Source organism: Meleagris gallopavo, chromosome 5, assembly GCF_905368555.1.
Source record: "Meleagris gallopavo chromosome 5, MGAL_WU_HG_1.1, whole genome shotgun sequence".
In the NCBI taxonomy this organism is placed as follows: Eukaryota; Metazoa; Chordata; class Aves; order Galliformes; family Phasianidae; genus Meleagris; species Meleagris gallopavo.
The window spans coordinates 41,859,987-41,871,522 of NC_139408.1; the positions used below are offsets into that span (position 1 = coordinate 41,859,987).

An 11,536-nucleotide genomic window follows, 5' to 3' on the forward strand; every position below is an offset into this window, starting at 1 on the left:
GAGGAAGACTGAGAAAAGTGAGTTCCCAACCAACCCTTGGCTCCAGAGGAGAGGCTGTGTTATCTCAAGGCTGATTCCCAGTCCTGAGCACTGCTAGAGGTATGCAGATCTCTAGTCCTGTCTTCTGAATAGATCCTGTACACAGGCCTATCTCCAGATTTGTCTCCAGTATTGTCTCTCTCAAGCACCCTGCTCAGCCCACTCTGCATCCCACTGTGGGCCTGGGTGAGGGAACTGCCTCTGCCTGGAGTCACCCTGACCTTCCAGTTTATCCTTCTAGTGGAGCCATCCTGCTTTAGTGGCTACCTGACAATAAATCCAGTAATAAAACAGTAATCACAGAGATATTAAGACAGACAATAACAATATCTGATAGCCAGCAAGTCAGATACCAAGAATGATGACAATGGAATAAGCTTTTCAAAAGTGATTTAGTCTGATTATGTCAAACAAATGCATGAAGAAAGCTCCAAAGATGTTCCTATAGTGAAAATCCAGCCTGGCTCTAAGCTTGTAGAAATCTTTCCCTCTGCTGAGTGAATACTGACAACCACGCATATGCTTAAGAAATTAAATGGAGGAGTCAATTCCTGAAAACTCTTCCTAACTCATTTTTTTGGGGCCTACTATAAGTCACCAATAAACTATTATACACTCAGACTGCTTAATTTTCTTCAGGGAGATTTCATTGCCTTCTCTAACCCTACCAAAAGAATAGTTCAACTTTTTAGCATTATTTTTGCCCGAGGCACAGAAAGAAAGATCATTTTATGACACAAGTAAAAAGTTCCATTTATCCTTGGGGTATATTCCTGACTCTCTTTAATAACTACTCTACCAAGCACATTGTATATGTGGAGTGTTTAACTAAATAAGCTTTTGGCTTATTTGAAGTGAAATTTGTCACCAACAGACAAGAAACATTAACAGAGGAAAAAAAACATTGTGATTTGGGGAAGGCTCCAGTTGAGTCAAAGGTGATAAAGATGCAGACTGAAACAACAATAAATTCAGCAAGATAGTTGAAAAAAATATATTATATGATCCACAAAAGCCTTCCCATGTGCTACCTTTGCATAAAGCTGTTTTATCTTTACAATATGATCAACCTGTCTCACAAGCTGAGTAGTATATGTGAAGCTGATTTAGTTCATTCTCGAGGGAATATTCAAGGTCTTGAGAAATGCAAAGACTGCAAAATAAAATAAAAGTAAAATAAAAACAACAAAACAAAACAAGAGAAGTAGTATTTCCTAACAGCTACTCTTTCCTAAATTAAACTCACCCTAAATTTTCAATCTTGATACCATTCTGTATTTTTTTTTTACACAAGGTAAAAGACAGGTTCCTTAAGAATCCTGTTAGTGAAATTAATCTAGAGCCTTACTCAGTTTTGGTGCAACATGGGAATATAATTAGGAAAAAAATCATTTGGTATCAGTGACTAAATATTCATCACAGCATCAATTTAGTAAGTAGCTTTCTACCTGTCAGCAGTGTATTTCTGCTGTATTTCACATAGCAGGCAGCCCTCACTAAAACACATCTATTTCTCTGCCAGCAGGCAATGGTTAATCAAATGATTGCTGAACCTTCCACCGGTTCAGCAGATCTTATCACTGATCCTTTTGCAACTACCAAGTTTCCTCCTAAGTCTAAAAGGCAATGCCCTTCTATTTATAAAGAGCATTTAAGTAGCATAATATCCCTTTCATTAATGTTAAGAATAAGTTTAGAACAACAAAAAAAAAAAATTTGAAGCTGGTTCTCTATGCGTCAAAACTGATGAAGAGTTGTTGACTGCTGTGACAACCTTTCTATCCCCCTCAGTCCACAGACCTGTGATGTGGGTGCTTTGCACTGCTGAAGAGAAAAACAAATGGTTTCGTAAGATATTTTCACTGCCTCAAAATCCCTTCAAAAACCTGAAAGCTTACTGCTAATTTGTCAGGATTCAAAACAGATGCGATCTGCCTGATCATTCTGCCCATACGTGTTTGGCTGTTTTTTGGTTCCTCTTTTCTTTCAGGTGATCATTCTGTACCATGGTGAAATGCTTTTCTGCTCTCAAGGGGATCTTCTGGCAGAGCAGAATGTAAAGTCTCTTATTCATTCATTTTTGAGCTTGGAGGTATAACTATGTAACCTCTTATTCTTGACCCTTGATCACAGAATCATAGACTCACAGAACCATAAAACTGTGGAATGGCTTGGGTTGGAAAGGATTGTAAAGGTTATCCAGTTCCAATCCGCCTGCCATTGGCACGGTTGCCATCCACTAGATCACCGTGCCTGGGGTCCCACCCATCCTTGAACACCTCCAGGGATGGGACATTCCACAGTTTCTCTGGGCAACCTATTCTTGTGCCTCATCATCCTCTAAGAAAAAAATTTCCTCCTAACATCTAATCTAAATCTCATATCTTTTAGTTTAAAACCATTCCTCCTCCTATCACAATCAGACCATATAAAAATTCTGTCTCCTTCCTGATTATTAACTTCCTTTAAGTATTGTAGGCTGCAATGAGGATTCCCCAGAACCTTTTCTTCTCCAAGCTGAACAATCACAACTCCCTCAGCCTGTCATCACAGGTGAGGCACTCCAGTCCTCTGAGAATCTTCGAAGCTCTTCTCTGGACCCACTCCAACAGCTCCATGGCCTTCTTGTGCCCCGGGCCTTGACAGATAATTCTAGATGGGGCCACACGAGGGCAGAGCAGTGGGGGACAGTCCCCTCTCTCTCCCTATTGCCACCCCTTTATTAATGCAGCCCAGGATACTGTTGGTTTTCCAAGCCACAAATGCACATTGTTCATTTGTGTCAAGCTTAATTGTCAGGGTAGTGTCTTTATACCTTCCTCTTTACTTAATTGAAAACAATTTTCTTTTTCACCTATTGCTTTTTCAGTGGATGTTCTAAAATAAACAGAAAGGATTAGAAACAGCTTCACAAAGTGGCATTACCCCCTTATAGTAATCAAGGGATTAGTCCAGAAAAAGTAAAAGTCAATAAAACGCAATAGAAAATCTACATTCTTCTTTGTATCCTATTGCATGTAATTAACTTGTACTGGAATTGAAAGATGGTTAACAAGGTTTAGCAGGTAGAGCTACAGGATTTTTTAAATGTTATAGAAATGGTTTGCTAGTCTTTCATGAGATGCTTCATGGAAATCAATAAAAACAGCTATAAAAACCATGGTATGAGGCTTGGGGGTCTATATTATAATTTTTTTATATAAAACTGCTTTAAAATTATTTTCTCCCTCCCAACTTCTATAAATACTCATAATTTTATTAACAGTTCTATCATGTTTATTGAGCTGAAAGAAAACTCTCGGATCATTCAGAGAGACTCTGCAATAACTGCAACAATCCCCTTGAAAATACAAAAACTTACAGAAGTAGACTTAACAGAGATGGAGTGAAAGAATGATTTTTGCTTGCTGGACCTGTGGGTAAAAAAGTACAAATGAATCTGTTTCTTTATTCACTAAAATTTTAGAAAGTGTGAGATCTTGATGTCCTTTGGGAGACAGGGCAGATAGCCTTGAAATCAGAAAGTGATGCTTTTTCTAGAGCAGATTGATAGTCTGCCTTCTAGTTTTTTTCACTTAAAATGAAAGAAGATGGATGAATGAATACATAACAGCAAATTTAATGAATGCAGTGCCACCAAGGTGAATTTTTAGTTCTATATAGTGCAACTAGAGTACTGCTGACAAAAGCATCCGCTATTTTTTCCTAAAAAGTAAATGCCAGTGACAGAACCAGAGAAAAAAAAATAATTATTTTAAAAGCTGGCAATGATAATGAAAAGGACCTTCATGATTTTGCCTAGAATTTGATAAAGAAATAGCATGCCTGGACCACTTCAATGCTATTCACAAGATTTTACTTATGCTTTTTACTCTTATCAGCATAATAAGTAGCCAGACCTATTATAAGTAATTTTTTTTTTGACTGTGTTGATTTCAGCCAGTTCCTTTTCTTGTCTTTCTATTTTTTCTTTGTATGTTGCATACATTAAAAGCAAATAAGGAGAAATAAAAAGAAATAATGCATAAGAATGTGCTTCTTATGTCCATTGTGATTTAGCCATTCAAATTATTCCAGTTTCATCAAACACAATTAATGGTTATCTGGATTAATCCATATTTGTGCAAATGTTTACAGCATGAAAATTAAGATGTTCTATCAGTGAGTTATTAGTAGAATTTTTTCTTTCCTACAGAATTTTTATTTAAAATTAGATGGTACAATATGCAGTGTGATTAGTCATGGTTTTCTTTGGTTACAAAAGTGCAACAAAAAATTTTTTTCATCTTTTCAAATATAATTAAATATAATAATTTTGTATTTCAGTCCTGCCTACTCATCTATTATCTTCCAATATGCCTGCCATCAGATGGCATCTGGGTGGAACAATTTTGAACAAAACTTGATTTGACTCTCTAAAGTGTTTAACAGAGAAGAGAAAAAAAAAAAAAAACACCACCACCAACAAAAAAACCACCAATAATAATAATAATAATAAATCACTACCGCAACCACCAAAGAAAAAAAGAATTATTTTCATCAGATTTTGACCAGCTTATGTCCTTACGCCCATCAACTTGACAAAGAAATTGCAAACAGAATGCCTTGAATCTTCTTGCTCAGTATTAAAGATTAATTATTTAAGACCAGGAATTTTAAGAATCTACTAAATGTTCAGATCCCTGTGTCCTGGAACAAGGGAGAGAAGAGTGGCCAAAGGCGGCCATTAGAAATAGTTTGTCATGATACTGTCAAAAGCTAAATGCAGAAATCCCTTGGAGACAAGAAGGATATGCCTCCAGTAGGTTAAATCTATGAAGTGTGACATCCCAAGGCATTACAGACAGTGTTACAAGGTTATACCTAACGATATGGAAATAACAGAAGGTAACATTGGGCTAAAGGGAAAGGAGGTGGGAAGGAAGAGATGAGAAGGGGAATAGTCTAATGGTATATTTTTGTTTCATTATCAATTTTATTTTAAATCAGGTTCTAATCCCTATATTTCAAAATGGTAGAAATCTACCATTTAAGTTATATCACAAAATATTCCAAAGTCTGCTTCAGAACCCATTTGATATTTTCATCTTAATCCCACCACAGATGTGGGAGTTCAGAAAAAACCCGTTGGAGGAGAGGTGTTCTTCAGTTCACCGTAGATCTAGTCAAAGTTCTTCGTGTGTTTCTTAAGATGGAAAAGAACATATTCAACCCTTCAACTTGTTTAGAATTCAAGACAGACTACAAAATCTAAATAACTCGTTGCTCTGCCATTCTAAAGGCAACTTCTCCTCTCCTTGCCCCCACCCCGACCTCTGTTTCTTCTGCTCTCTGCTTCCTCAAACATTTTTTAAAATAATTGATTTTGCAAAAAATTGATGAAGAATTCACACTGCATTTTTTTCCTTCTATCAGCTGCATGAATTTAAAGCCTGATACAAAATACACTATTACTGATAAAAACAGAAAGCATATTCAGTGTATTTTAGACCAGCCTCCCAGTCGTAGAATTGTTTCCAGTTACTTCTACTTTTTGTCTTACAAGCAGCAACATTTATTTTAGTGTTATATCTGAGAGGAAAAATAAATAAATAAATAAAGAAGGAAAAGAAAAAAAAAAAGGACATTTATAAAGAAGACACTTTTTCATAATCTTTTTAAATGCTACCCTATTTCACATAATGCAAAAAGTGAGGTTGCGTTATGGATCAGTAGGCCATCACTCCAGGCTAGCTATCTTGTATAATCAAAGAAAATTTAAAGAAAATGCTTCATATTTCTTTCAGTTTACAGCCTTTCAACCCTGCAAAGCAGTTTGGTAATAAATAAATAAATGTTTCATACAGTTACAACAGGGATGAAAAAAAAAAAATGAAGCCCAAACAACCAGACTATAACTAAGATTAATAATTGAGGGAAGGGGGCGGAGGGAGCAGTTTAAATAGAGCGTGCCGAAGGCAGAAAATGGGGGAAAATTTTCCCAGCTGCGGCTTCACGCCGAGCGTTGTGCTCTGCTGCCACCTGGGCCGCGCCGCGGGACGTGCAGCCCGCAGAGCTCGCCGTGCACCTGGGCGGCACCGCCCGCCGGCCGGAGAACCTCACTCGGGTCTGAGCGGGGTCAGCCCTCGGGTCACCCGTTACGTATATGATGTGTAAATGACGTTTTGTAGTTGGGTTGTGGTTTTTTTTTTTTTTTTTTTTTTTAAGAGGGGGTGGAGGTTTTTTTTGTTTTTCTTTTTTTTTTTGAAGAGGGGGTGGAGAGGGGAAGCAAGGAAGGGTAGCAAACATCACAACTTAGAGAAAGCATAAATAAACGAAATTAGAAACTTAAAGGACTTTGCAGATTTCCTCGTATACTCCCTATTTCTTCATGTTACAGTGCTACAACCAAGTTGTCTTGACATCAGGCTCCGCTGAGCTGATGGCACTGACTTTGGAGAGCTTTCATGCACTTCATTACAGCTTTGAGTTGCACGTTTTTTATTTTTTATTTTATTTTATTTTCTCCTTCTTATTGTTGTTTTCTCTCATTTTAAGGCTCTCCTGTGCTTCAAGGAAACATGTTCTGGTATGCAAGTTTTGCTAGTGGTAAATATTTCCTTTGGCTACGAAGTGCATGTGTCAAAAAGGCTTGTTTTATTTATTTATTTATTTATTTATTTATTTATTTTTATCCCCTATGGAAATAAACTCTTCTTCTCATTTGCTCTGCTGTTATTGATAACCTGTAGAGGGGACGGAGCTGAAAGCCTGAGTGAAATAGCGCTTTCAGATACGTACTTTTAGCCACAACAAGCTGAGGAAAATGCAATTCTGTGTGAATTCCATACGATGCATGCGATGCTTTGCATACCAAACCTGGCGACGAAGGGACTGCAGGTGAGTCCCCCAGGAACTGCTTTGCCGGGAGGATTTTTCCAGTCCCTAACCACAGAAGTATTCAGCTCTCCAACTGCTCCCCAGAGTTGGCGGTTCTGATTTGTTTCAATTCAAGAACAGAAAAGGACATGTAATGAAGAGTCCCCCAGCAAGTAAGCCGTGCCCGTGCAACAAGCAGGGATCCAAAGAGTTAAGACGCCGACTTGCTTGCTAGGCAAAGTTTGAGGAAGAATATGTCTTGAGGCTGAGCACGCCGCAGCACCACGTTTGAAATCTGTCACCCTCACTTAGGAGCTCCGCATCTCCGCTTGTCACCGGTGAATAATGATCACGCGGCGATAAGATCGCGCGGTGGCGGTGCGCCGGAGCCGCCGGGGGGAAGCAGAGGGAAATTACGGGCGTTTAACGTTGCGGAGGGGGTTCCTCGGTCATCGGTGGCTTCAGAGTAAAAAGACCGGCTGGACAGAGGCTTGGGAAGTATATTTCCTTCCTCCTTTCCTTGAAAGAAACCTTGGGCGATGGTGTTCATCGGCAGCTATGGAAAACAGAGACCTTGGTGGTGATCCTTAAAACAATACGATGCCGGAGCCCAGCTGTTCTACCACTTTCCCCCCTTGCAACCGGCCGGACCCGGTGGGCTTTGGGTGATTACCAGAGACATCCGCATAAGCAGGTAATGGCTAAAGTCTCTTCTGGATTGACACGATCTTGATATGACCAAAGGGTGTCCTGAATATCTTTCTTTGATGTGAAGCGTGGGCTGGAGGTGGAACCCCACCCAACCCCTGTGAGCTCCGGGGCAGGACAGCAGCCCGCAGCCTTACTGGAGTTTTCGTGCTTCCACTTTGCTCCGTGGCAGGGGGAAGGGAGAGGGAGGGTATCAGGGGGCAGAAATGGCCCTGATCGACAGAGGCGCGCTCTGCCAAATCTCTGCCTGGGGTAGCGACAGGTTGATAATACTGGGGATGGGTGAAGAGAGGATGAGGAAACGTTCAGGAGAAAATGCACCGGTTTTCCATCAGCTTCAGGAAAGAGCCATAAATCATGCACATATAAGTGCTATAAAAGTATGCAGAGCTTTTAAAAAATCCAACAAAAGAAGACAGGTCTTGAAAAGTCAAAGAGGACCCAGGACAACCTTTTTAAAAAAGGTTGTTCGTTCGCCTTTGGATCCTGCGGGGCTTCTGCTCCTTTCATCTCTCGGGACCAGCTGGGAGCCGCAGGCAGAGATTGACTTCAGAACTGCTCCGTCTCTTGGCCGGGGACGGCGGCTGGCCCCGCGGCTCCGAGCCGCGCCAGCCCCACTCTGTGCGGGTGGCCGAGCCCTGCGGAGGGGCTCGGAGCGTGGGGGTTCCATCACAGGGGCGCGGAGCCCCGAGACAGCAATTTCTCTCTGCGAAGCTAGGAGAGGAGGCGATGTCCCCCCCTCAGCTTTTTTTTTTTTTTTCCCCTCGTCAAGCTCCCTACGGAATGCCAGGCTACCTGCTCTCCCCTTTCACACTTCCTCCCCGCGTCCACGTAGGTGAGGGCACAAGTCCTTCTCCGAGCAGACAGCACGGCTCGGCTGAGGGCTGTAATACTCGATGCTCTCCCTCTCCTCTGCAGGACACAGACCTGGGGTACAGGCGGGTCAGGCTGACCTGCGACCCGCCTGCTCGGAACGCCTCTGAAGCTGGGAGTGAGTCAGCCCTCCCCTAGAGAAGGGCGAGGGAGGTGCGGAGACAATGGCGAGTGAATCAGCTCCTGAAAGTACGGCTGAGCTGAAATCGCGAGGCAGCGCGCAGCTGGGGGTGAGGGGGAAGCACACCCCAAAGCATTTCATTCGCCTTTTCTGTTTCCTGGACACATGGCATTGATCAGCTCTCCTCCATACCTCCCCAGCCCCTCTCTCTTTAAGTAACTCGCAGCCAAAGCTATACTATGCCTTTTCTTTGCTAATGGAGGAATTCGGGAATCCTCACTTCACACCCACGTCCTACCTTGACGGCTGCATCCTATTGCACGAGTGCTTCTCAGTGTTAAACACTCTCCTACCTGGGCTTGTCAGGACAAGGTAAGAACCTACTAGGGAACTGGGTTACCCCAAAACAAGCCCAGATAACTCGATATACACACACGAAGTGCTGCAGAAGGGATTAGTAAGGGGGCGTTGGTAGTGCTTTGGGGCAAAAGGTGGTTTCCCAGCGGTTTTAAAGCTTTCCTGGCTGAGCATGAAAACCAGACCGAATACTGAAGGAGCTCTGTCTCTTCCCTGAGGGCTAGACTTTCTTTCATTCTGTGCTATATTTATCCCGTGCTGCTGTTGCCCACCTAAAAGTTCGCAAGGGGGAGGGAGATGAATAGAATGGGAAGGGGCGAGAGGCGGGCTCAGCGCCGGCAGAACACGAAATATCGCCATGTTGGCGGAGTGCGCGGCTCTGATTATAGCTATCGAGGGCATCTCCCGGCTAGGTCTGCAGCTCGCGGACCAGCTTACTCCCTGCCTTCCCTTCCAATACCCCCTCAAGGACCCCCGAGTAGCGCGGCTGAGGCTGCCTGCCACGGAGCGCGGCGATCCCCACACCCTCCTTCCGCTCCGCCTCGGTTCCCGGCGAGGCGGGGCGCGCGGTGGGGGCCGCGCACTCTTGGAGTACCGCCCGCCCGCTGCTGCCCCTCGCTGCGAGCCGGGGGCGGGAAGGAGTGCGATGGGAGGGAGCTCGATGCTGAGCTGCCATCAGCAAGCAATGGGTTAAGAGCGGGAGCCAAAAAAAAAAAAAAAAAAAAAGGAAGAGAGAAAGCCTAGCCTGACTTTGCCTCTTGGAAAGCTTTAGGTTGCAGCCCTGCCTTCCAAGCATTCTTTAAACTAGAAATGTGGGAGGGACTCCAGGGGAGAGAGAGATGGCTATCAACTGAATTCATTACTGTAAACATCTCCCTGGGGTGTCAGGCAGGGAGGAAAAAAAGGCACGACTCACATTAGCAGGGAATAGTCAGATCTGAGGCATCATTACTGCTAAGATCAGCCTGCAACGCCGGCTGAGGCGCGGCACTCGGAGGGAGCTAGCCGCACGCATTCACACACTCACATCTATGTGTTCGATGCCTCTTCCGACGTCCAAGGGTCCTGGGTCTCCGTGCCAGCTCCTCATGTGATCCTCTCAACATTTCTAGAGGACAGAGAGAAAAAGAAAAAAAAAAAGAAAGAAAAGAAAAAAAAGAAAGCAACGTCCTCGCGGCCCCTTCTCATTTCTTTCTTACCGGAGAAGGAGGAGCAGCAAGGGAAAGAGGAGTAAATCGAGGAGAGAAAGTGCGTTGGGGATGCCAGAGCCGCGGGCTGCGCGCCGTAGGAGGAGGTGGCGGAGAAGGGGGGAGGACGATGCCGCTGCCTCCTAAGGGAGGAGGGAGGCGCGGGGGCCGCTCCGGAGAGGAGCGGCGGCGGGCAGCGGGCCCCAGGGGCTGGCCAGGAGCGGCAGGCGGCGGCCAGAAGCGAGGAGCGGCGGCGGCGGCGGCGGCAGCGGAAAAGTTTTGGTGTGGGGGGCCAGAGGCGCAGAGGGGGATTATGATCGGTGCCGGCGAGGGATTCCCAGACACTGTCAGGTACAGTTGGGATTTCATTTCTCTCTCTTTTCCTTCCTGGTTATTCTAGCCCAGGCGATTTAAAACCCCGGTGCCCTTTGAGAAGGCAAAGCTGAGGGGCCGGGATCGCGTGCGCCTCATTAGAGCCCCGTGCCTGCAAGTGTGCAGCAGCAGGCACACGCACAATTTATGAATGGCCGGCAGCAAGTGTGAGGAGGGTCGGCGGGCGGTTGTACAGCAGCGCTCTGGTCGGGAGCCCTCAGCCGCCCCGAGTAACCAGGTCCTTGGGCTCGTTTCTGTGCCGAAAGCAGCCCTCAACCCCCAGCCCCCGTCAGGCGCCGCGCAGAGCAGCCCTCCTGCTATACGAAACCGGCGGAGCGCGCGTACGAGTGCGACCATAGCCGCGTTCGGGGAAGTGGTTTGGAGAAACGGGAACTTCAAAAGATGAGGCTCGATCGGTGGAGGCAGTCGTCTGAACTCCACGCTGGCCGGTGTTCCGAGATGTAAAGGACGGAGAGAGCAAGGAGCTGCGGCCTCCGGGAGGTTTCGTCACGTTCCCATCAGCAGCCCCCGGAGCGGGGTCTGATTAGTGAGTGAGTGGGGTGAGGTGAAGGGAATGGGATCAAGGTTTCAGAGTATAAGAGAGCTCCTCATAGAGCTCTTAAGTTAGAGGTGATCTCTGGCAAAATAATTACAAATATTGGAGAGGGGTTGGGCAGGGGGAGGGGAATAATGAGCAGAGAAACAGATCGCGAAAAGAAATCAAACAGCTGAAAAGATCTCTCTAGAGCATGAGATATAATCCCGTGAAAGATAAAGAAATCAGTAGCAAAGCAGGAAAGTAAGACTGTCCACCTTCTTTTTGTAGTGGGAATCAGTCAACAGGAGCTTTTAGTTAATTTTAATGGAGGAAATCTGTTTTAAGGCTTACAATAAGCTAATAAATCCAAGGCACAAATCCGTGTAAATTCCTGTACGGTGTGTGGAAAGTACTGATTAGATTTATTCAGATGCTTTTTTTTTTTTTTTTTTTTTTTTTTTTTTTTTTTTTTCCCCAATGCAG

General features: G+C 44.4%; 2 protein-coding genes across 5 annotated transcripts in view; both read left to right on the forward strand.

The window, feature by feature from the left end:
• The first annotated feature begins 7,122 nt into the window (after positions 1 to 7,122).
• Positions 7,123 to 11,536, forward strand: part of FLRT2 (fibronectin leucine rich transmembrane protein 2) — a 56,297-nt gene continuing 51,883 nt past the window's right edge. The window contains exons 1-2 of one of the 3 annotated variants that reach the window (XM_085225447.1): positions 7,123 to 7,591; positions 8,524 to 8,971. The gene's annotated coding sequence lies outside the window, so the exon portion shown is untranslated. Of the gene's footprint in view, positions 7,592 to 7,697; positions 8,972 to 11,536 lie in introns of those variants that run through there. The other 2 variants (XM_010711795.4, XM_085225448.1) reach the window with 2 other exon arrangements.
• LOC146544334 (uncharacterized) overlaps positions 10,274 to 11,536 on the forward strand; it is a 45,873-nt gene continuing 44,610 nt past the window's right edge. The window contains exons 1-2 of one of the 2 annotated variants that reach the window (XM_085225451.1): positions 10,274 to 10,494; positions 10,785 to 11,066. In XM_085225451.1, the coding sequence (XP_085081577.1) occupies positions 10,274 to 10,494; positions 10,785 to 10,980 (417 nt within the window). In that variant the 3' untranslated portion in view covers positions 10,981 to 11,066. The remainder of the gene's footprint in view (positions 10,495 to 10,784; positions 11,067 to 11,536) is intronic. The other variant, XM_085225449.1, reaches the window with a different exon arrangement.